The sequence below is a fragment of the Tachyglossus aculeatus genome, chromosome 2 (genome assembly GCF_015852505.1).
Source record: "Tachyglossus aculeatus isolate mTacAcu1 chromosome 2, mTacAcu1.pri, whole genome shotgun sequence".
NCBI classification, from domain to species: domain Eukaryota; kingdom Metazoa; phylum Chordata; class Mammalia; order Monotremata; family Tachyglossidae; genus Tachyglossus; species Tachyglossus aculeatus.
This window is the reverse complement of record NC_052067.1, coordinates 89,601,696-89,628,541: the sequence shown is the minus strand read 5'-3', so window position 1 is coordinate 89,628,541 and position 26,846 is coordinate 89,601,696. Positions and strand designations below refer to the sequence as shown.

The 26,846-nt window shown below is 41.7% G+C and overlaps 1 protein-coding gene across 8 annotated transcripts in view; it reads right to left on the bottom strand.

The window, feature by feature from the left end:
* PTPRK (protein tyrosine phosphatase receptor type K) overlaps window positions 1-26,846 on the bottom strand; it is a 703,591-nt gene that overhangs the window by 118,691 nt on the left and 558,054 nt on the right. For all 8 annotated transcript variants that reach the window (XM_038759705.1, XM_038759712.1, XM_038759671.1 and 5 more), the window contains 3 exons: window positions 16,749-16,858; window positions 16,058-16,259; window positions 13,026-13,131 (listed from right to left, as the gene is read on the bottom strand). In XM_038759705.1, the coding sequence (XP_038615633.1) occupies window positions 13,026-13,131; window positions 16,058-16,259; window positions 16,749-16,858 (418 nt within the window). The remainder of the gene's footprint in view (window positions 1-13,025; window positions 13,132-16,057; window positions 16,260-16,748; window positions 16,859-26,846) is intronic.

The window sequence follows — 26,846 nt, the reverse complement described above, 5'->3', positions numbered from 1 at the left end:
TTTTTGGATATTTGCCAAAAGCTAAAAAAGAGGTGTCGGACCATTGCTTTTATTTGAAAATGCATTTTCTTCTGCTCATTAAAACACCAGAAATCATGCACATAATATCTGTTAGATAACCTAGCCTAGGCCTGTTAAAAAAAGGGCTTACAGAGGATTTAGAAGGAATAAGGAGGAATCAGGGTTTCATTCATTCAATCGTATTTATTGAGTGCTTACTGTGTGCAGAGCACTGTACTAAGCACTTGGGAAGTACAAGTCAGCAACATATAGAGATGGTCCCTACCCAACAATGGGCTCACAGTCTAGAAGGGGGAGACAGACAACAAAACAAAACATGTAGACAGGTGTCAAAATCGTCAGAACAAATAGAATTAAAGATATATGCACAATATAGGAATATTTCATTACTGGAGCAGCTGTTAGTTTCTTTATTTTGATGTGTCTGTGTTCTGTGCTAGTTTCTTTATTTTGATGAGAACATGTTCTACAGAAAGTTAGTTACGATCCTTCTCCTCCTCTAGACCTAGGGCAGGAACAGGGCTAAATCACAGCTCAGAGATCAGGCATCAAACCAGCACAGAAGGCTGGGTGAACTGGAATATCACACAATGCCTCTCTTTTTTCTTTCTCTCCTGTGCCAGCCCAGCTCAGCCAAGCCTCTGAGATTCAGATTGACAACAGTTCGGCTCTGTAACCTGCCCAAAAAAGCAGGGAACTTCTCAACTTCATACTCTACACACTCCCGCAAATGGAACCAGCTGGAAGGGTGGCAAAGCAGGCATATGCCCAGTTACAACAAACACACCCCTTGGATTGTGTTATTTTATGTATCATTCACATTTGCATAACACACACCCTATGCACAGCCTTTGGAATTTCTAAAAATATGAAAACATAAGTACGTATCACCGTTCTCTAATGGCTGGGAACCAGCATTATTACAAGCCAGCAATTAGTAGTCAAACCATGCCCATAATAATAATAATAATGATGGCATTTATTAAGCGCTTACTATGTGCAAAGCACTGTTCCACCCTAGCCCAATCTTAAATAAACTTCTCTACTAATCACCTCCTACAAACAAGCACCCAGGCCTCAACGGGACCTTGTGTTCACAGGACAGCATGCAGCCAATTTGGTTTCTGTCAAATTGATGTAGGTAGCATATTGCTGGGTGAAAGATACTCAACTAAAGACACCCTGAACCTCCTGCTCTTTCAGAGTTCAAATCAGATAGCTTATCTGAATTATTCCAGTTGATCTCGGATGAGAAGGTGCCTGGGGAGATGAAAGACAGATCGCTCTTAGATACTGAAGACCCAGAATAGGGTTTCTTCGATTAAAATCAACACCTTGAGTTGCACTCTTAAAATTTGGCAGCATTCCCGACTGCCAGCAAGAGGGAAAGTGTACAGAAGCGATTTCTGTTGAGGGGATTTGTAGAGCTGCTAAGAGGTTGAGAATTATTTCCACATATGCTATGTACGATAACACAAAATCATCAGAGCACCTTATATTTATATACAGCAGGGAACCGATTACCCAAACAAAATCGGGAAGGAGGTTAATTCATATGAACGGGAGTTGGGTAACTGAACAAGATGCTTGGCTATTTCAGTCAGATGCCTGCCTGATTCCAATTGGTTTACCATTTATTATCCAAGTACCCACATTCACATGTGGTGTTGAGAAGGCATTTATATTGCTGTTACAAAGACCGGGATCCAGAGGAAAAGAATGAGGAAACTACACCACATGTGAATGTTAGGAGCAGCCAACAAGACTAGGTTTGGATCCACACAAAGCCATCTGGAGAATTATCAACCACTGCATGGCTTAGTGGAAAGAGTAACGGGCTTGAGCATCAGAGGTTCTAATCCCAGCTCTGCCACTTGTCTGCTGTGTGACCTTGGGCAAATCACTTACCTTCTCTGTGCCTCAGTTACCTCATCTGTAAAATGGGGATTAAGGCTGTGAGCCCCACATGCAACTCCCCCAGTATTTAGAACAGTGCTTGGCACATAGTAAGTGCTTAACAAATACCATAATTATTGTCATTATTACAGGGGAGCTATCAGCAGGTGTGCAGTCGGGATAGGTACCAAATTCATTCATTCATTTAATCATATTTATTGAGATCTTACTGTGTGCAGAGCACTGTACTAAGCACTTGGAAACCACAATACAGCAATAAAGAGAGGCAATCCCTGCCCACCATGAGCTTCTAGGCACCTTCCCGAGTTTGCTGGGGCTTTTAATGCCAAGCTCCTTTGGGAATAAAGCATATCATCACAAGCATCACTTCACTATAGTTTTGCCACCTTCCCTTTGTCCCTATGGTCTCTGGGTTCCCCGCTTCACTTATTTCCCAAGTCAGCAGGATTAATCAGTCAATTGGTGGTGTTACTGAGTGCTTACTATGTGCAGAATACTGTACTAAGCACTTGGGAGAGTACAACAGAATTAGCAGAAACTTTCCTTACCCATTATAAGTTTACAGTCTAGAGGAGGAGATGGATATTAATACAAATAATTTATAAGTAATTTAAAGATGTGTACATAGGTGCTGTGCGGATGAGGGTGGGGCAAATATCCAATGTACAAAGGTCACAGAGCCAAGGGATGGAAGGCAATGGCTATGACTGGCTTAAACCCAGTGTGGGCAGGGATTGTATCTCTTTATTGCTGAATTGCATTTTCCAAGCGCTTAGTACAATGCTCTGCACACAGTAAGCACTCAATAAATATGACTGACTGAATGAATGAATAAATACGATTGTATGAATGAATGAATAATCCCTCCCCAATCCCTGCCACACTCCCAAATCCAGGAATGTCCTAGCAGTGATGGTGAACTTTCAGAGTTGATGGCACCTAGAGTTGGGAGAGAGGCTTGAACAACTAGAGAACACCTCCAAATTCTGGAAACAGGCAAAATAAAATCCTGTCCCCTCCTTAATTAAGAGGTAATAATAATAATAATAATAATAATAATAATAATAATAGTATTTGTTAAGTGTTTACTATGCACCAAACACTGTTCTAAGCGCTGGAGAGGTGATCAAGTTGTCCCACGTGGGGCTCACAGTCTTAATCCCCATTTTACAGATGAGGTAACCGAGGCACAGAGAAGTTAAGTGACTTGCCCAAAGTCACACAGCTGACAAGTGGCAGAGCCAGGATTAGGACCCATGACCTCTGACTCCCAAGCCCGGGCTCCTGATGATGGTATTTTTTAAGTGCTTACTATGTGTCAAGCATTGTTCTAAGCACTAGGGTAGATACAAGCGAATCAGGTTGAATACAGTCTCTGTCCCACTTGGGGCTCACTGTCTTAATCCCCATTTTGCAGATGAGGTAATTGAGGCACAGAGAAATTAAATGACTTGCCCAAGGTCACATAGCAGACAAGTGGCAGAGTCAGGGTTAGAACTCAGGTCCTTCTGACTCCCAAACCCATGCTCTATCCACTAGATCATGCTCTGTGCTTGGCACATAGTAAGCGCTTAACAAATACCATCATTATTATGCTTCTTCCCTGGAGGTAGCAAAAGGATACAGTTAGCAGAATATTCCTTTCACTCAATCTTCTTTTAAAGGGATGCAAAAGGAGATTAAACTCTATTTGGACATGGATTTCTTGTTTAACTTTCCTTTCATTCCTATGGCATTTGCCTCAGTCCACTTTTGGTAGACCTTGGAAGGTTGATGAGAGATGACGGCAGCATAGGTCAGACAGTTGTCTATTGAATCATGTCACTTTTTGGACTAGATTTATGACTTTTCAGATGAGTGGGATGATGATCCTTGAATATAAGGTTTTAAAGGCTAACCAAGAGATCCCTGGAAGAATTCAGATCTAAATTCCCTTTTAAACTCATCATTGTGTACTGCCGTGACTTGGCCATAATTCCACTAATTATTCCACCAGTGGGAACATTGGGGACACGTTCTTGCTGTCCAATTAACTCTCGTTGGAACAGTGGCTCGTTGGCAAATTTTATTTTTATTTACTTTGTGTAGCCTAGTCTGGTAGATGATGCATTCGAGACAATTCATATGCACCCAAGATTCCATTTCCCCTAACAAACCTTTTTAATAAATAACTATCAACCTAAAACAGAGAATTATAACTCTCTGAGCATTAAATAGGCAAAGCAACTGCTGCAGAAATGCATTTCTTCGAATAAAAAGTTCCAGTTAGGCATCTGAAATATTAATTCAATTTCATAGTAAACAGTCTCTCTCTGGGAATTTTCCAATTTCTCCCAATTTCAATATTCAGGTTTGAAATGTGGCCTATTTAGACACAGATTCAGTGGGATGGCCTTTAAATGGACCAGTCCATAATCGTGACACCCTGTGTGTTTTTTCATGGGAATGTAAATTAAGGCCCTCAGAGTTGACTCTGAACGGTGTCCCAGTGGATCAGGGAAAACTTGCGGTCTCTGTGATCAATATTCTAGAGCTGAAAATATTTCTCATTTCAAAAACCTAGGGCTGTCAAGTTTTGGCAATTTAAATGGAGATTTTGAAAAGTTAAGGGAGCAAGATCATTAGCTGAAACAAGGCACATCTCTTCCCAAGGAGATGAAGACAATTAAAAATTGCCTTGGAATGATTTTGCAGTGAGGGAGTCGGGCCCGCAAGCAAATGAAATTTGGCAGGCCTGCGGAACCAGGAAGGCTCTTCCCAACCGCTAAAGGATGGAGAAAGTCACTGTGCTTTGTTCTGCCTGATTTCTGCTTTCAGAGTATTCACTGAGCAGAACATGTGAAGGGGACTTGCATGCCCTTTGAGGTTAAAATAGACTACCTTATCAGGCAACCTCAAGCATCTAGCTGTGTTTCCTCCCATTTAAAAGCAGATCGATTTTCTCTGCATTTAGTTATGGGCTCACGCTTCGGAGTTACAGGCAGCATTTCGACTGGGTTGATTTTGGTTGTCTGCATCCAAGGGGAACATGAAACTCATTAAGTAATCCCTGGTTTCCAATGTGAATGTAACTGAACGCAGACCTCTGACTACCAACAAATTCATTTATATTTCATTTTAGATACAGAAGCAATGTGATCTAGTGGATAGAGCATGGCCTGGGAGCCAGAAGGACCTAGGTTCTGACACTTGTCTGCTGTGTGACTTTGGGTAAGTCACTTAACTTCTCTATGCCTCAGTTACCTCATCTGCAAAATGGGGATTAAGACTGAGCCCTGGGAGGAACAGGGACTGTGTACAACCCAATTTGCTTGTATGTACCCCAACGTTTATCACAGTGCTTGGCACATAGTAAGCACTTAACAAATGCCACAATTATTATTATTATTTTAAACTGAACTTTTAGTAAGGATTCTCTAAAACTTATGAAGATGAAAGGCACCCTAATAGAAAAGCAGTGTGACCAAGTGGATAGAGCATCAGCCTGGGAGTCAGAAGGGCCTGGGTTCTAATCTTGGCTCTGTCACTTGTCTGCTGTGTAACCTTGGGCACGTCATTTAACTTGTACTTCCCAAGCGCTTAGTACAGTGCTCTGCACACAGTAAGCACTCAATAAATACGATTGATTGATTGATTGATTGATTCAACTTCTCTGTGCCTCAACTTGATCAGCTGTAGAATGGGGATTAAGACTGTGAGCCCCACGTGAGACGGGGACTGTCCAACCCGACTTGCTTGTATCCACCCCAACACTTAGAACAGTGCCTGACACATAACAAGTGCTAAGCAAATACCATAATTATTATTATTACTGAACCAATAACAAAATGATAACTGGAAAGTCAAGACTCAAAGGTTCTGCCAGTATTTTAAACTATCGGTTGATTGGATAACATCATGGCTCCCAGGGCTCTGTTCCTAGCATGCTCTGAGTACTGTGGGCCTCGTGGTCTTAGGTTGCTGATTGCATCCTGGAGCTCTCACTCTTGTCTTGTCTTATTCTGTTGAGTTGACTCCGACCCACAATGTCTTCCTTATTGAAGTCACATCTCCAAGAGGCCTCCCCTGGCAAAGCCCCCTTTTTCCCGCTCCTCCCACTCCCTTCTGTGTCACCCTGACTTGCTCCCTTTGTTCTTCCTCTCTCCCAACCCCACAGCACTTATAAATATATCTGTAATTTATTTATTTACATTAATGCCTGTCTCCACCCTCCCCTGGCGCAGACTGTAAGCTCGTTGTGAGCAGGTAATGTGTCTGTTTATTGTTGTATTGAACTCTCCCATGCACTTAGTACAGTGGTCTGCACATAGTAAGCACTCAATTAATACAATAGAATGAATGAATGAATGAATAAAATACTATTACTTTTATCACTATTACTATCATTCAAGATTGAACTTGCAGGACTGCCAAGTGGGCTCTCCGGCTGATATTTTTTTTTAATGGTATTTGTTAAGTGCTTATGTACCAGACACTGTAATAATAATAATAATAATGATGGCATTTGTTAAGCGCTTACAATGAGCAAAGCACTGTTCGAAGCACTGGGGGGATACAAGGTGATCAGGATGTCCCACATGGGGCTCACAGTCTTAATCCCCACTTTACAGATGAGGTAACTGAGGTTCAGAGAAATTAAGTGACTTGCCCAAGATCACACAGCAGACATGTGGCGGAGCCAGGATTAGAACCCATGACCTCTGACTCCCAAGCCTGGGCTCTTTCCACTGAGCCACGCTGCTTCACTGGGGTAGATAAAAGTTAATTAGATTGGACACAGTCCATGTCCCACATGGGGCTCACAGACTTAGAGAAGCAGCTTGGCTCAGTGGAAAGAGCATGGGCTTTGGAGTCAGAGGTCATGGGTTCAAATCCCCACTCTACCAATTGTCAGCTGTGTGACTTTGGGCAAGTCACTTAACTTCTCTGTGCCTCAGTTTCCTCATCTGTAAAATGGGAATTAAGACTGTGAGCCCCCCGTTGGACAACTTGATCACCTTGTAACCTCCCCAGCGCTTAGAACAGTGCTTTGCACATAGTAAGCGCTTAATAAATGCCATCATCATTATTATTGTTACTTAATCTCCATTTTACAAATGAGGTAACTGAGGCCTAGAGAAGTGAAGTGACTTGACCAAGGTCACACAGCGGACAAGTGGCGGAGAGAAGATTACTACCTTCTGACTCCCACGCCCATGCTCTATCCACTAGGCCATGGTGCATCACCTGTGAAAAGGGCTCAGAGCAAATGTTGAATCCTTTAAGGGAGGCATTGAAGACAAAAACAGTCCTGTAGACAGTAAGCTTGTTGTGGGCAGGGAAGATGTCTACTGACTCTGTTATATTGTACTCTTCCAATCAATCAATCAATCGTATTTATTGAGCGCTTACTGTGTGCAGAGCACTGCACTAAGCGCTTGGGAAGTCCAAGTTGGCAACATATAGAGAAGGTCCCTACCCAACAGTGGGCTCACAGTCTAGAAGGGGGAGACAGAGAACAAGCACTTGATTGATAAAGATGCAGCTCAAGCCTCTGAATAAGACTCTGCCTTGATGGACACAAGATCTAGAGCCACAGTGAAGCAGAGGAATTTTACCATTTAAATGCTGAGAGGCCAGAGTCCAGCACTTACTACAGTCCTTGAATCCTACATGTCAAGGTAATGGCTTTCAAACTCTAGGCCAAGGACAACACTGTGTTACTGATTAGCAATAATGGCAATAATTAATTGCCAACCGAGGGCAATGCACTGTGCTCCGTATTTGGGCAAGTACAATTTCAATCAGTCAATCCAACAATTCATTCATTCATTCAATCGTATTTATTGAGCACTTACTGTGTGCAGAGCTCCGTACTAAGCGCTTGGGAAGTACAAATCGACAACCTTATAGAGATGGTCCCTACCCAACAACAGGCTCACAGTCTAGAAGGGGGAGACAGACTACAAAACAAAACAGACAGGTCTCAATACCATCAGAATAAATAGAATTATAGCTATATACACATCATTAATAAAACAGAGTAATAAATGTGTACAAATATAACACAAATGCTGTGGGGACGGGAAGGGGGTAGAGTAGAGGGAGGGAGTGGGGGTAATGGGGAGAGGAGGAGGAGCAGAGGAAAAGGGGGGTGCTCAGTCTATGGTATTTACTGAGTATTTACTGTGTCCACAGCACTGCACTAAGCACTGGGAGAGTGCAATACAACAGAATGAGTAGACACATTTCCTGCCCATGACAAGCTTACAGTCTAGAGGGAGAAGCAGAATTTCTAACAAACATTAATGGACATGCACATCAGTCGGCTTCACAGGGACTATGCCTTGTCCCAGTGTCCAGCAGAAGGACATGAACTCACTCTGGTCTAATTCCAAGCGCTTAGTACAGTGCTCTGCACACAGTAAGCGCTCAATAAATATGACTGAATGAATGAATTAGGTGGCATAAAGTAGGGCCTCATACTTTTCACTCATAATTAGGCTCTGCAATGAAAAATTAAAAAAGAAAAATGACTTTTCAAACAAAATATTTAGTCTAGAAAGGTTATTAGACTGGGAATTATGGTATACCACTGGTATTGCACTTTCACAAAGCAAATATTTGTGCAACAGAAATTTTAATTAATTCAAAAATCAAGGGATCAAAAAAAGTCACCTTTGAATTAAATGGATTCAAATGCTCTGAGATCTCATTTCAACAGCTGAAATGAAGACAGCCCCCATACCTCTCTAACATCCTGGTGACTGAAGAAAGTTGGGAAGGGAATATAAATATTCTCTCATCCTGTCCCTCTTTCTGACCAGTGATGACATCATTCAAAGGTTTTCTGGTTTTTTGTTTTGTTTTGGTTTTTTTGTGAACAGGGCTAATGACTTGTTAGGAATCAGAATTCAGGGGCATTCATTTTTAAAAGGCAGATGAAACTACTGTGAGCTAGGACATACGTGTGGCTTGGAACTAAGCTATATTCTAATGTTTTGATTTTATTCTCCTAAGGTTCCTCTTTACTCAGTATAGCCCAGAGCATGTGCACACAGAAAGAAAAATCAGGGCACAGTTAACTTGACTTAAAACAAAGCCAAAGGGAAAAATGTTCTTCTCGCCATAATTTTCTTTCCAATTAAATACTGACGTTTTTGGGTTCAGCTCCTTCTGTGCTTACTAAGTGGACATAGGTTTAGTCTACTTGGTGTTCAGAAACATTTTTTCACAGAAACTTTCTAAAGTTTCTGAAGAAGCAGTGTTAAGCAGTGGAAAGAGCCAGGGCCCAGGAGTCAGAAGACCTGGGTTCTAATACTGGCTCCATCATATAATAATAACAATAATAATAATGGCATTTATTAAGCGCTTACTATGTGCCAAGCACTGTTCTAAGTGCTGAGGAGGTTACAAGGTGATCAGGTTGCCCCACGGGGGGCTCACATTAATCCCCATTTTACAGGTGAGGGATCTGAGTCTTTTAGACTGTGAGCCCACTGTTGGATAGGGACTGTCTCTATATGTTGCCAACTTGTCCTTCCCAAGCGCTTAGTACAGTGCTCTGCACACAGTAAGCTTTCAATAAATACGATTGATGATGATGATGATGAGGCCCAGAGAAGTTAAGTGACTTGCCCAAAGTCACACAGCTGACAATTGCAGAGCCGGGATTTGAACCCATGACCTCTGACTCCAAAGCCCGGGCTCTTTCCACTGAGCTATGTGACTTGACTTCTCTGTGCCTCAGTTGCCTAATCTATAAAATGGGGTTTGAGACTGTGAGCCCTATGTAGGTCAGGGACAGTATCCAATCCAAGCCCTACACACATGCACACACACATGCACACACACACACACACACACACACACTCTCTCTCTCTCTCTCTCTCTCTCTTTCTCTCTCTCTCTCTCTCTCTCTCTCTCTCTCTCTCTCTTCTCTCTCCCTCCCCCCCAAGAAATAGACACTTCAAGAGGAAAAACTTTTTCATGGTATTTGTTAAGGTTTACTGTGTGCCTTTGCACTGTACTAAGTGCTGTGGTAGATACAAACTAAATAGGTTAAAAACATATGAAGGTCACATCTTCTCCATGAGGCCTTTCACATTTAAGTCCTCATTTCCTCCAGCTTGCTCTCCCTTCCAAGTTGTCTATGCACTTGGATCTGTAACGTTTGGACATTTGATATTTATCCCACTCCCAACCCCATGGCACTTTCATACATATCTTCCAATGATGTATTGTACATTACTTATTTATTCATATTAATGTCTATCTCCCCCTCTGGACTGTAAGCTCATTATGAGCAGGGAACATATCTGCTAATTCTGTTATACTGTATTCTCCTAAGCACTTAGCTCAGTGTTCTGCACATAGTAAGCACTCAGTAAATACGATTGTTAGATTGATTCCCAAATCTCTCTCCAGCCCTGATCTCACCCCTTGGCAGTCTTACATTTCCTCCTGCCTTCAAGACGTATTTTCTTGGACATCCCAGCACCTCAAATTTAACATGTGCTTCAAGCACTTAGTACAGTGCTTGGCACACAGCAAGCACTCAATAAATACGATTGAATGAATGAACATGTCCAAAAAAGACCTAATCTTCCTGTTCAAACTCTGTCCTCCCACCAACTTTCCTATCAATGTAGAAAAGACTACTATCCTCTCCGTCTCACAAGTTTACAACCTTGGCATTACCCTTCACTCATCTCTCTCATTCAACACACACAGTCAGTCCTTTACCAAATAATGTTGGTTCTTTCTTCATAACATCTACAATATTTGCTTCTTTCTCTCCATCTAAACTGCAGCGTGGCTCAGTGGAAAGAGCACGGGCTTTGGAGTCAGAGGTCATGGGTTCAAATCCCAGCTCCACCAATTGTCAGCTGTGTGACTTTGGGCAAGTCACTTAACTTCTCTGGGCCTCAGTTACCTCATCTGTAAAAATGGGGATGAAGACTGTGAGCCCCCGGTGGGACAACCTGATCGCCTTGTAACATCCCCAGTGCTTAGAACAGTGCTTTGCACATAGCGCTTAATAAATGCCATCATTATTATTATTATTACCATGTTGGTACAAGCATTTATATTCTCCCTAAACTATTTTCTCAGCCTCCTTGCTGACCTCCATGCCTCCGGGCTCTCCTTACTCCAGTCCACACTTCATCCTACTGCCCAGATTATTTTTCTAAAAAAAAACAAAAATAATCATTCAGTCCACTTCTTATTCCTCATAAAACTTCTAATGGTTGCCCTTCCATTTCAGTATCAACAGAAGCTCCTTGCCATCAACTGAGAAGCAGCGTGGCTCAGTGGAAAGGGCAGGGGCTTGGGAATCAGAAGTCATGGGTTCTAATCCCGGCTCCTCCACTTAACAGCTGTGTGACTTTGGGCAAGTCACTTAACTTCTCTGTGCCTCAGTTACCTCACCTGTAAAATGGGGATTAAGACTGTGAGCCCCACGTGGGACAGCCTGATCACCCTGTACCCCCCCCAGTGCTTAGAACATTGCTTTGCACTTAGTAAACGCTTAACAAATACCATCATCAACTTTAAGACACTCAATCAGCTCTCCTTCCTACCTACCCCCGCTTATCTCCCACAACAACCTAGCCCACGCACTTGGCTCCCACAATGCCAAACTGCTCAATGAACCTTAGTGTTGTCACTTTTCATTCATTCATTCAATCTTATTTATTAAGGGCTTACTGTGTGCGGAACTCAGTACTAAGCACTTGGAAAGTACAATTCAGCAACAAAGAGAGACAATCCCTGCCCACAACGGGCCCACAGTCTAGAAGGGGGGAGACAGACATCAAAACAAGTAAACAGGCAACCTCTGACCCCTGGCTTGACCGCCCTTTAGCCTGGAACTTCCTCCCACTTAATATCTGACAGACCACCACTCTCTCCATCTTCAAAGCCTTGCTAAAATCAAACCTCCTCCAAGAGGACTTCCTTGACTAACCTCTCAGTTCCCCAACCACTTAACCTCCCTTCTGCATCACTTATGGACTTGAATCCATACTTCTTAAGCACTTATGATTCTCTCCTCACCCCAGCCCCATATCGCCCTTAGGCGCTCAGCTCACCTTCAGCTCCAGAGAACTTGTGTCTACAATGTTATACTCTGCTGTTTCCCCTGTACGTAATAAACTTTAATGTCTGTCTCCCCTCACTAGACTTTAAGCTCCTTGAGGATAACAACCATATCTTATAACTCTATTGCACTGAAATCTCTCTCCCATGTGCTTAGTAGAATGCTCTGCATGAAGCAAACACTCAAGAGAAATCACTGATTGATTAGTCATGAAATCATAAAATCATGTCCACTTGCTACACTATGAGCACTGATTCAGAAGTAAACAAATAAAAGTTACCTAGAATTCTTTAGGGAAAAGGGCATGAAAATTAATTCTTACTCAAATTTTCCTCTCATGAGGGAACAAGTCCTGAGAGATAAGGTAACAAAAGATATTATAATACAGATAAGGGACACGCCACATAAAGTTGAATAGCTTCTACTCAATTTTCAATAAGGTACACCTCTGGGAGGAAAAGGTCAAATGGTTTGTATTCATCATGACTGCTCTCCTTCTCTTTTCTCTGCGCTTCCAATTTTCCAATCATACATATCAAATACACTACATAATAGCTGATTTACTGCATTTGAAAGGGAGTTATCGTCCAATACCCTTCTGACAAATGCCTTCCAACCTCTTATTCCAGAGATACAAAAGAGAGGCAGAGCAATGAAACAGTCTTGGTGAAAGAGAGAGAGGGAGAGAGAGGGAGGGAGGGATAGCGAGAGGGAGAAAGAAATCCAAAAAACAAACCCAAAACCCAGCAGCCTAAGTCAAACAAAACTGGCAGGTGGATAATTCAGATTGTGAATCCCTCAAAAATCCCCTTAGAATTTACTCTTATTAACCACAAGCCTATGTGTAAGCTTTGTCTAACAAAGAACAAATCTTGTGATATGAATGTCCAATGGACATTGCTTCAGAATGAACTGTGTTATTAGCCGCTAGGCCTCCTTCAATATACAGGATGCGATAAGCTCTCTTATCCAATTTCTTGCTTCAATTTCTCCATCTTTTTCTTACCTGATGGGTGCTCCTTTGGCCTGGGCTGGTCTCAGTAAGACAGTTATTGTGGTGGCTGTTTCATTGAGAGATGCATCAACTCCTTCATAGTCCGGTAGAGTGGGGGCTGATGGAGATTTAAAACAGGAAAACAAAATAGAGAGACTTAAATCAATTAACACAAACATGCCAGAGTTCAGGAAGCACGGAGGCAATAAATGTTTCGCTTCAAAAATAAATTAAAATCCATTCAGGACTTAATGACCCAGCAGTACATTTGGGGAAGCTGTTCATCAGCAAACACCGATCTTTAGGTAACACGATAGTGAAGGGGGTATGTTGGCTGTAATTATGGTGCTGTTTTAAAACTAAAAATTTAGGAGAGTGTAGTCTGGCAAGGGTTGGGGAAGCAGGGAAATTATTCTGATTGCAAAAGCAAGATACAATCCCAGGCACTCGGTGGTGTGGTCTGGAGTGTCCTCAAGCAGAACCAACTCATCACTGCAGGACCCAATATCACATAGGAAAAGGAGGAAAAGAGTGGTAAATTACATTCTGAGTGGACCAATGGCAAATAATTCCAGGTAGACTTAGACTAGCGTTCCTAAAAGAAGCAGCGTGGTTTAGTGGGAAGAGCAAGGGCTTGGGAGTCAGAGGTCATGGGTTCTAATCCCGGCTCCTCCACTTGTCAGCTGTGTGACTTTGGGCAAGTTACTTAAATTCTCTGTGCCTGTTACCTCATCTGTAAAATGGGGATTAAGACTGTGAACCGCACGTGGGACAACCTGATAAACTTGTATCTACCCCAGTGCTTAGAACAGTGCTTGGCACATAGTAAGTGCTTAACAAATACCATCATTATTATTATTATTAAATTTCCCTATGAAATCCTCAAAAGCTCACTGGCTCCACACCATCTCTCTCATGAATTCAACTCTGGTTCCCTTAAAAATTGGTCTTAAACTGACAGGAACAGTTACTCCCCTTCTAGACTGTAAACTCGTCGTGGGCAGGGAATGTGTTTGTTATACTGCTATACTGTACTCTCCTGAGAACTTAGTATAGTGCTCTGCACACAATAAGGGCTCAGTGAATACTACTGACTGACTCTAAGATATACAATGTCAGTCTGGAGATTATTTTCATTGGAAAGGTTCAAAGGGCTCGATGCAATAATTGAAATAGCACAAACAAGTGGGGAAAACTCAGGACTAGGAGACACAGACTTGGGTTCAAAACCCCAAACTCAAACACAACTCTGCCCCTATTGTGTCCAATTCGACTTGCTTGAATCCACCCAAGCGGTTACTACAGTGCCTGGCACATAGTAAGCACTTAACATGGCTTAGTGGCTAGAGCAAGGGCCTGGGATTCAGAAGGTCACGGGTTCTAATCTTGGCTCTGCCACTTATCAGCTGTGTGATGTTGGACAAGTCACTTAACTTCTCTGGGCCTCAATTCCCGCATCTGTAAAATGGGGATTAAGACTGTGAGCCCTGTGTGGGATAGGGACTGTGTCCAACCCAATTACCTTGTATCTGCCCCAGCACTTAGAACAATGCCTGGCACATAGTAAATGCTTAACAAATACCATAATAAGAATAAGAATAATAACAATAATATTATTACTTGCTGGGCTGACTTTCTGCAAGTCTCAACATCTCTGTGGTATCATTGCCTATTTTGAAAAATGGCAGTGACAGTATCTGACCCTCATCTCTTCACAAGGGTGCAGTGATAACCCATGAGAATAAACATGAAAGTGAAAGGTTGATGGCATTGTTGCAGTTATTATTTAACAAGTGACTGCATCTCTGTTTTCTGAGTCAATCTCTGAAGCTCTGCACAGTACAATAAAGTGACTGAAAACAGAGACTACGGTATCCACCATGAGGTATTCTTCTAGCACCTTCTGATACTTTGTTTGCATAGTATACTCAAAGCAGCACATATAGAGAAGCAGCATGGCTCAGTGGAAAGAGCACGGGCTTTGGAATCAGAGGTCATGGGTTCAAATCCCGACTCTGCTGATTGTCAGCTGTGTGACTTTGGGCAAGTCACTTAACTTCTCTGTGCCTCAGTTACCTCATCTGTAAAATGGGGATTAAGACTGTGAGCCCACCGTGGGACAACCTGATCACCTTGTAACCTCCCCAGCACTTAGAACAGTGCTTTACATATAGTAAGTGCTTAATAAATGCCATCATCATCATTATTATTATATTGAGCTGAATTTTCCCCTTTCACATCTTTGAGGACCAAAGACATGATAGGAGCCACCATAATGGAGCTGTTATAACCTAAGTATATCATGCTCTGTATGATTTGCTCATTCTGGGGGAGAATTGGATCCATAACAATCAACAGGTCTCAGGGGTATGGTGAAACTAAATTAACATTTATAGTGAACTTTGAAAACAGGTACTTTCTTGTAGTAGTAGCAGCAGCATCCATTGAGGACGAATGTGGGCCAATTCTCTTGGGAAGTAGAAAACAAACAAATGACCCATTCCTTGCCAAATGGGGAAAAAAAATGCTTAGCAAATGAAGGGAACCGAGGAAGACCATCTGGTAACTTTCTTGGACACTATAACATCTCACATCTGGAGAGCACATTTATTTTTCCAAACCACATTCATATCATTTATTCTCATTTTAGCCTCATAAAATCCCTGGGGTAGGAGAGAGGAGGGTGCGGAAGGGGAGCTCGGTATTATCACCATTTTACAGGTGAGGTTCCTGAGGCCCAGAGTGACTAAGCGACTTATCCAAGGTGACACAGTAGGTCAGTGGCAAAATTTAGAGCAAGGACCCATTCATTCATTCAATCACATTTATTGAGCACTTACTTGTCCAGAGCACAGAACTAAGCCCTTGGGAAAGTACAATTCAGCAACCCAAGTCTCCTGTCACTCAGCCCCATTTTCTTTCCACTAGAATACACAGCCTTCTAGCAAGAGTGCTCCTTCATGCTGCTTAATAGAGTGGGCAACATTTCTTCCTATTGCCCAAGGACATTGGGCATGACACCTGACCTGCCTTCCGCTCAATACCTGAGATATTGGTTGTCACGTTGATGGCTGTGGCTGGCCCAAACCCTTTGACCGTACTGGCTCTTATGAAGAACTGATAGGTAGTCCCAGAGTGCAGATGTAGAAAGACATGATGGGTACTGTTCCAGAGATTCGACACTGTCTGGGGTGGCCCAGCCACAAGCACTGCAGGATCAAAGGACCTTATACTGCTGTAGCTGACCTGTCAAAAAAAGAAAAAAAGATCCCATTAGATGTGGGGCCAACATCCATTCTTGGATGGGGTAGACTTCCTGGAAGCTTTTACCTAGGAAATATTACATTACTGGTATGCACTTTTCCATTCCACTTTCCCACATCCTCCTTTCCTCTCTTCTTTGGCTTTTACATTTTATGGATATTGCTAGCAACAATCTCGCCAACTTCAATACTTTTCAAGAAGCATAACATATTGGCAAGTTAAAATAAATCAATAATATCTGTTGAGCACGATACAGTGTTTGCTAAGGGCTAATACTGAAGTATTCATTTTATAACTTACAATAATGCAGAATAATAGCACTCAACTACAATTTCAGAACTGCAATAGTACTAGTTACTCCCAACAATACTTCTAGTAACATCCTTTTCCCCTTTCCTCAACTCAAATCTCACCACTCTCCTTCACCTCTCATTCTAACCTCCACTGTCTCCTCCCCTCCCACCCCAGTACCTCATATTGGGTGATGACACCATTTGGATCTAAAGGTTCCTTCCAATTCAAGAAGATCTTGTTTTCAAATGAAGTCCCTTTAAGAGATTTTGCTGGTACAGGGCCAGGCACTACAAACAAATTGACATTGTGTTAGAAATATATTTGTGTAGGCACAGAGATTGTACTTCAAATATGTGCTGGATGTAGCTAATCTAATTTTATAAGAACAATGCTCTAAAACTAAGAAAGTCACATGCATACCAATGAATACACACTGGCCATATCAAGATACAGAGAGGTTCTAAAGCAAATTTGTGTGCATCCACTTTAGATTATTCCCAAATGCAATTACATTATTTTTATTCAAGAGATTATTTTGTTTTGTATATTGGCATGAAAAATGCAATCTCATTTTTCTAGGCTTCCAGGACTTCAGTTACATCAATATTATACTTATCTGAAGAGGAGGAATGCATTTCTCTGAAATACCTGGATATCATGATGGAACCACAAAAAACTATTTAATCAAGTCTTTCAGTATAATTAATTACAGTAACAAGCCATATTTAGAATCCTTGAAATCAACAATCCCTTTCTTGTAAAACTGGAATGTATCATCACTTGCTTTGTCTTGCCTTTTATGCTTCTAACATTTTTAAAGCACAGATTATAAAATAAAATTTAACACACCGAACATCTGTATTTCAAAATCTAAAATTCTTCATCAAAAAGAGTGTTCAGCGGGCCCGGCATCTATCTTCCAAATGAAATTACTCGTCCCAGATTATGAGTTAAGTGGTGGAAAAACAGTCCTGGGCATGTGCATGTTTTACCAGGATATTCCTGATTACCAATAATCAGGCTGATCTGTCTCCTGCTCCTTTTCCCAACTGAACAATACTAGGCACACTCTCTAAGGCTGACATGTAGAAATCAGAGAGAGGGTAACTGGCAAGGAGCAGAGCGTTTGGGAGGATCACAGCACCAAAGGGGAGAAATGAAAATAGCACCAGGTGGCAAATCCACCAATGCATAATGGGCCAATCCTCGTAGGCCCTCGGGATTGGTCATATATTGGTCTTAATCGGTTAGACTCACATCCACTGATAAAAATCTCACAATCAACTGTGTCATCTCTGAAAGCAAAGTAATAGACGTGTGTGTGTGTGTGTGTGTGTGTATGCATAGATAGCTAAAGCTATATAGTGATAGTCACAGATATAACACATGTAGTATGTAATCATCATCGGTAGCATTTATTAAGCATTTATGTGCAGAGCAGAGGACTGAACACTTGAGAGAGTGAAATAGAACCGAGTTGGTAGACACGTTCCCTGTCCACAAGGAGCTCGCAGTCTAGAGGGGGACTATATATCTTTATCAGTATAGAATCCATTGGAGTAGCTCCAGGATGTAATAAGATTGGCAATTTCACCTCAAAGGCTATTTCTGCAACATGGTTCTAATAGTTATCAATTAGATGCAATGCCAGTTTTTCTGTATAAAATCCAGTGCACATGTGCACGAGAGCACACACACACACACACACACACACAGTGTCAAACACATGTCTGCACATACACAATACTTGCTTTAGACTCTTTTCGTACATTTAATTCAAAATTCACCTGAAAGTGATAGGTGCTCATTTTGATACCTGGAATAAAGCTGATCCAAGCTCTGAAATATTTTTTAAAATGGACACTCACCCCGCAACTCTGAAACTTTTAGAAGATAAACCACATATTTGCTTGAGTGTCTTTTTTAATTAGTTTTTTTTTTTTAATCCAAGATTTCAATGAATTTCATACATGACATTTTCTGGAGATTTATTTTCAAAGGATGCTGCAATTTTGTTAAGAGCAAAATAAATTAAAAATCCCCGGATCAAAGGAAGTGCTGTGCGCCGTCGCTAACAGCATCAAGAAATAGCAAGCAGCCCATCACCATGGTGAGATTTATTTTAATCTACAAGGAGACCATGAATGATGCGCTAACCTCTGGGACAGGCAACATAATTTGGTACATTAATAATAAATTCACACGGGCAAAGACACCAGCAAGTAAATAGATGAGACAACAACACTAAACTTCATAAGGCCTGTTCATCCATCTGTCAGCCTAAGGCTTAGAAGATAACCACAGGCCCCCACTGTTGGCATTGATTCACCGTACGGATGCATACTGAGTAGTACATAAAGGCCAGTCGGGCCCTGCAATCCCCACAGCCTCCCTCTGTGCCATTTGTAACAATAAGCGCGCAATAAATACCATTGATTGATTTGTTGACACTGCCATGGTCACTATTCTGCACTATGGGAAAGTGGCTCTTGTTCCTCTGACTCGAATGAAGCGAACTGACTAGTCTGAGGAATAATAGTTTCCCTTCACCTGATTATCTGACAGAGGTGAGCCATGGGAAAGGCAGAAGATGGAAACGGAAAGATGGAAATGGCAGAAGATGGAAAGGCCTCCAGGAGGCCTTCCCAGACTGAGCCCCTTCCTTCCTCTCCCCCTCGTCCCCCTCTCCATCCCCCCTGTCTTACCTCCTTCCCTTCCCCACAGCACCTGTATATATGGTTGTACATATTTATTACTCTATTTATTTATTTATTTTACTTGTACATATCTATCCTATTTATTTTATTTTGTCAGTATGTTTGGTTTTGTTCTCTGTCTCCCCCTTTTAGACTGTGAGCCCACTGTTGGGTAGGGACTGTCTCTATATGTTGCCAATTTGTACTTCCCAAGCACTTAGTACAGTGCTCTGCACATAGTAAGCGCTCAATAAATACGATTGATGATGATGATGAAATGGTGTACAAATCTTTATCAATCAATCGATCAATCGTATTTACTGAGCACTTACTGTGTGCAGAGCACTGTACTAAGCGCTTGGGAAGTACAAGTTGGCAACACATAGAGACAGTCCCTACCCAACAGCGGGCTCACAGTCTAGAAGGGGGAGACAGAGAACAAAACCAAACATACCGACAAAATAAAATAAATAGAATAGATATGTACAAGTAAGATAAATAGAGTAATAAATATGTACAAACATATATACAGGTGAAGTATTTATACTTCATATATGCTTGCTCAAGTTGCTTTTACTGGCCTTCTAACCTGGAAGTATCTGGATCTGATGGGTTAGAGAAGACTAATCAATTATCTTCCCTTGAAGAAGAAGCATCATGTCTCTGTGGACTTAAGGAAAGAATAGAGGCCTGGGAGTTTAGAAGCCTGCATTCTAATCCTGGTTCCATCACTTGCCTGATGTGCAAATCAATTTACTTCTCTGTGCCTCGGTTTCCTCATCTGTAAAATGGGAATTTCCTTCTTAGAATGTGAGCCCCACATGGGACAGGGACTGTGTACCACCTGAAGCAGCGTGGCTCAGTGGAAAGAGCATGGGCTTTGGAGTCAGAGGTCATGGGTTCAAATTCCGGCTCTGCCAATTGTCAGCTGTGTGACTTTGGGCAAGTCATTTAACTTCTCTGTGCCTCAGTTACCTCATCTGTAAAATGGGGATGAAGACCGTGGGTCCCATGTGGGACAACCTGATCACCTTGTAACCTCCCCAGCGCTTAGAACAGTGCTATGCACATAGTAAGCACTTAATCAATGCCATTATTATTATTAGTAGTAGTAGTCTTAGTACTCAGTGCTTAGCACATAGTAAGAGCTAAAAACTACAATTATTATACATAATAAATTATTATTATGACTATTACCACTACTACTAAGGCTCACTAAATTCACTCAAATGTTGTCTTAAGAAGGTTGTTGCCAAAGCTCTCCTTATCTCTGTTAAGCCTTTTTAAAGAAAAGTCTATCCCTCTAGCAATCTTGCAGCCAAGCTAATGCTTTATGGCTTAGATTAGAGTCAGAGAGAAAACCAGCCATAAATTGCCTGGGACTGAAACCTTCAGCTTCTCTCATAGAAAGAGGAAAGTCATTCCAGTAAATAATAATGTCATTTGTTAAGTGCTTACTATGTGCAAAGCACTGTTCTTAGAATGGACAAACTTGTGGCTTGGCCACTGGAATGAACACTACAATTACCCTGTGACTGCTTGGGTTATTAAGCTCGTCATGGGTAAAGGAATGTGTCTACTAATTCTGTTGCATTTTAGTCTCCTAAACACTCAATATAGTGCTTTGCACATAGTAAGCGCTCGATAAATACCACTGAGTGATATTGCTGAATATCTCAACACTTTTTCTCTTTCCCACTGAGGGCAATAAACAGTCCCTTAGTGGTCTGAACGAGATACCACTTCACCTAAAGTGTCCAATATTCTACCTGGAGTATATTTTGGCTCTAGGACAATTGGAATAAGAAAATGAGATCATCAGGTTGGACATTCATTCATTCATTCATTCATTCAATCGTATTTATTGAGCACTTACTGTGTGCACAGCACTGTACTAAGTGCTTGGGAAGTACAAGTTGGCAATATATAGAGACGGTCCCTACCCAACAACAGGCTCACAGTCTAGAAGGGGGAGACAGACAACAAAACAAAACATATTAACAAAATAAAATAAATAGAAGAGTAAATATGTACAAGTAAAATAGAGTAATAAATCTGTACATTCATTCATTCATTTAATCGTATTTATTGAGCGCTTACTGTGTGCAGAGCACTGTACTAAGCGCTTGGGAAGTACAAGTTGGCAACATATAGAGACGGCCCATACCCAACAGCGGGCTCACAGTCTAGAAGGGGGAGACAGAGAACAAAACAAAACATATTAACAAAATAAAATAAATAGAATAAATATGTACAAATAAAATAGAGTAATAAATACGTACTAGCATATATACACATATACAGGGGGATGGGGAGGGGGAGGAGGGGGAGAGGAAGGAGGGGGCTAAGTCTGGGAAGGCCTCCTGGAGGAGGTGAGCTCTCAGTAGGGCTTTAAAGGGAGGAAGAGAGCTAGCTTGGCAGATGTGCGAAGGGAGGGCATTCCAGGCCAGGGGGAGGATGTGGGCCGGGGGTCAATGGCAGGACGGGTGAGAACGAGGCACAGTGAGGAGGTTAGCGGCAGAGGAGCGGAGGGTGCAGGCTGGGCTGTAGAAGGAAAGAAGGGAGGTGAGGTAGGAGGGGGCGAGGTGATGGACAGCCTTTAAGCCGAGGGTGAGGAGTTTTTCCCTGATGCGTAGGTTGACTGGTAGCCACTGGAGATTTTTGAGGAGGGGAGTAACATGCCCAGAGCGTTTCTGCACAAAGATGATCCGGGCAGCAGCGTGAAGTATAGACTGAAGTGGGGAGAGACAGGAGGATGGGAGATCAGAGAGGAGGCTGAGGCAGTAATCCCAGTTGGGATAGGATGAGACACAGACCCTGTCCCACGTGGGGCTTCCAGAGATGCTAAGTGAAGATTTCCCAAGGTCACACAGAAAGCATGTGACAAAGCAGGATTAGAACCCAGGCCCTTTGAGTTCCAGGCCCATGCTCTTTCCATTAGGCAACACTGCCTCCCATTTCACAGTGCGTCAAAGTAAATGCCCCTTATGCATTTACTGACCTAATTGAATAATGCTGTGATGAGATGCAACTGCACTATATTAAGAATACATACAATTTAAAATGTAAATATTGCATGCAGGTCTTCCAACTTCTACTTGGCTTAAGATAATTGGAAAAAATAACTTCATTTTTGCTGATTTGACATTCAATTTTTTATTTTTATAAAAAGCCTGAAATAAAAAATCCGTTAAAAAACCTGCATACAAAAAAGCTCTATCCTTGTAGTGGAGAAAATTTGAGATAAATTCAATATAAATTCTACTTCAGGGTTTTGGTGGGAAATAATTCTAGCTTAGGCTCATGATTTATGGATTTCCATAGAATTCTTTTCTGAAAACTATATTCTATTATTGCATGGCTGATGATGTATTCTTCTATGTATGTAGGGTGGCAATAATTTAGTATGGCTGACTTAATCAACACCACATCCATTTATCTAACTTTAGAATGATGGACAATGACTTAGGTTTTCTCATTTTCTTAAAACAAGACCATTATGTGTCAATTTCTATGTGTAGAAGTTGCAGTTCATTTTGGATCAGCTGAAAATTTGTTCTTGAATTGAAAGCTTTTGTGGAAAACTTGGTAATTTTGTTTTCACTTAGACAAAACTATACAACATACTACCCAATGGTGTTAATTGCACAGTAGTTTTTATCTGTTAAAACACTGAGTCCATGGTTGCATAATTCAAAACGCAAAACAGAATTCTTCAACGCAAACATCCAAAGAGCAACTATGACTAGAGTGAGAACATAGGAAGCACTTGTTCTTTCAGATTTATAATAATAATAATAATAATAATAATAATAATAGCATTTGTTAAGAGCTTACTATGTGCCAAGCACTGTTCCAAGCACTGATATGACTATTTCTTAATTTTTAAATAATTTTGTTTTTGAGCTACAGGAATAGAGTAATTTTCTCATGTACATGAACCCACAATTCCAACAGAAAATGGAGCATACTATAAATTCCAACTGAAAGTATAATGACATTACAAAGTTGTGTGTGTGCATGTGTGTGTATGAGTGAGAGAGGGAGAGAGAGAAACACAGATAAACCATCAGTTAAAAATACATATTTTCAAATGGGTGGTCAGAAATAAATTGGCAATAGGAACAGGCAAATATATATAACTGACTAAGAATTACATAAAAAGATGAAAATAACAAAAAAAAGTCTCCATTCTCTATGGCATCAAAATGATTCATTGGATTTAGGTACTTAAAAAGATGAAAATGACAAAAAAATCTCCATTCTCTATGGCATCCAAATGATTCATTGGAATTTAGGTACTTAAGTAGATGTTTGAATTGTTTCAGTTCACTAAGGTATACTGTATTAGACCTGCTTCTACGATGCACAGAACAGAGCACGTTCTGTTGTTTGGGGCAGGAGAACTTTCAGAGAGTTTTCAGCTCTCTGAAATGAGTTTTCAGAGAAAATGGATCTCCCCACATACAACTTTCCAACACCCCCATAAAATCTTTAGCCCCATAATAATAATAATAATAATAATAATAATAATAATAATGATAATAATGATAATAATGGTATTTGTTAAGGGCTTAACTATGTGCCAGGCACTGAATTAAGTGCTGGAGTGGATACAAGCAGACTGGATTAGACACAGTTCCTGTCCCAGGTGGGGCTCACAGTCTCAATCCCTATTTTATAGATGAGGTAACTGAGGCCCAGAGAAGTGAAGTGACTTGCCCAAGGTCACAGAGCAGACAAGTGTGGGAACAGAACCCATGACCTTCTGACTCCCAGTCCTGAGCTCTATCCACTTAAGTTCTTCTTATTATTATCATTATTATTAGGTGATTGTTGTATTTACTCTTCCAAAACTTAGTACAGTGTTCTGCACACAGTAAGCACTCGATCAATACAATTGAATGAATGAACCTTTCCTTTATTTTCCCTTCCTGGAGACTTGAGAAACAGCTATTTACCTCAGGTGGCACTGGAGGATCAACGGATTTCTTTGGCTAAATCTCCCTTTTGCTGACTCAGATGAGAAAGCTGATGAAAGTAGCTGGAAAGGATCTAAACCTCTCTCTAGACTGAAATCATTTCCATTTTAATAAAAAGGACATCGTTCTCCAGAGGGCACTTTCTATGGCTATCCAGAGCTGAAGGCTCTGAGGTTCATTCCAAACTCAGTCGCAAAATTGTTCCAGTCTAGAAATAATAATAATAATAATGGTATTTGTTGAGCACTTACTATGTGCCAAGCACTGTTCTAAGCTCTGGGGTAGATACGAGGTTATCAGGTTGTCCCATGTGGGGCTCACAGTCTAAATTCCCATTTTACAGATGAGGTAACTGAGGCACAGAGAAGTTAAGTGACTTGAGCAATGTCACAGAGCTGACAAGTGGTGGAGCCGGGATTAAAACCTACAACCTCTGACTCCCAAGCCAATGCTGTTTCTACTAGGCCATGCTGCTTTCTCCAGATGCCAGATCTGGGTCTCTTTTTTGGTCTCTTCCTCTGTCTCCCACCCCTTAATTGTAGGAGTCCTTCAAGGCTCAGTTTTGATTCCCCTTCTATTCTCTATCTACACTCACACCCTTGGAGACCTCATTTGCTCCCATGGTTACAACTATGTAGTTGATTCCCAAATTTACATCTCCAGCCCTGATCTCTCTCATTCCCTGCAGTCCCTGCCTTCAGACATCTCTCCTTGGATATCTCAATGACATCTCAAACTTAACATGCCCAAAACAGAATCATTCATCTTCCCATGCAAACCCCATCCTCCCTGTGAATTTCCCATCACTGTAGAAATCACTACCATCCTCCATCTCACAAGCCTGTAACCTCTGCGTTATCTTCAGCTCATCTCTCGCATTCAGCCCACATATTCAATCTGTCCTTCAATCCTGTCAGTCCAAATTTTACAACATCGCTAAAATCTGCCTTTTCCTCTCCATCCAAACTGCTACCACATTAATTCAAGCACTTATTGAGAGAAGCAGCGTGGCTCAGTGGAAAGAGCACGGGCTTTGGAGTCAAAGATCATAGGTTCAAACCCCACCTCTGCCACTTGTCAGCTGTGTGACTTTGGGCAAGTCACTTAACTTCTCTGGGCCTCAGTTCCCTCATCTGTAAAATGGGGATTAAGACTGTGAGCCCCACATGGGACAACCTGATCACCTTGTGACCTCCCCAGCGCTTAGAACAGTGCTTTGCACATAGTAAGCACTTAATAAATGCCATAGTAAGCACTTAATAAATGCCATCATTATTATTATTATTATCCTACCCAACCTTGATTACAGCACCTCCCTACTTCAGTCCATACTTCACTCTGCTACCCAGATCATTTTTCTACAAAACTGTTCAATAATCCATGTTTCCCCACTCCTCAAGAACTTCCAGTGGTTGCCCATCCAACTCTGCATCAACGGAAACTCCTTATCATAGGCTTTAAAGCTCTCAACCACCTTGGCCGCTCCTACTGCCTACTAATAACTGCGGTATTTGTTAAGTGCTTACTATTTTCCAGGCAACGCAGTTCACTCACTTTGCTCCTCTAATCCCAACCTATTCAATCTTGCTGCTGACCTCTCGCCCATGACCTGCCTTTGGTCTGGAATGCCCTCTTCATATCCAACAGATGATCACTCTCCCCACCTTCAGAGCCTCATAAAAAAGCCTCCTCCAAGAGGTCTTCCTCTTCTTCCACTCTCTTCTGCATTACCCTTGCACTTTCATTTATTCAATCATATTTATTGAGCACTTACTGTGTACGCAGCACTGTACTAAGTGCTTGGAAAGTACAATTCGGCAACAAATAGAGAAAATCCCTACCCAACAATGGGCTCACAGTCTAGAACAGGGAAGACAGACCACAAAACAAAATAAAACAAGTAGACAGGCATCGATAGCATCAATATAAACAGAATTATAGATATATACACATCATTAATAAAATGAATAGAATAATAAATATGTACATATATACTCAAGTGCTGTGGGGCAGGGAGGGGGTTAGAGCAGAGGGAGGGAGTCGGAGCAATGGGGAGGAGAGGAGGAGCAGAGGAGCAGAGGAAAAGGGGGGCTCAGTCTGGGAAGGCCTCCCGGAGGAGGTGAGCTTTCAGTAGGGATTTGCACCCTTTATTTATCTCTCCCTCAGCCCCATAGAACCTATGTACCTATCCATAATCAATTTATTTCTACTGATGTCAGTCTTTCCCTCTAGACAGTAAGCTCACTGTGGGCAGAGATTGTATCTTCCACCTGTTACTTTGTTCTCTAAGTTCTTAGTCCCTCTCAGTGTCGCACTTGGCGAGTTTCCAGTCCTCTACCAGTCTCGACTAAGGGAGGGAGAGCCAAGCAGAAGCCTGTTCACTCTATTCCTATCTTGGGCAGTGGCTAGCCAGTGGAAGGCAATCTGCCACAAGTCAAAAATCACCAGTGCTGGGCAGTAGCAGCATGGGAGAGTCAACTCCAGAGACTCAAGTTTACTGTGCAGAAGGAGACAATGGTAAACCACTGTCAAATTTTTACCAAGAAAACTCTCTGGAAACACTACCAGAATGATTGCAGCTGAAGGTGAGGTGTTCT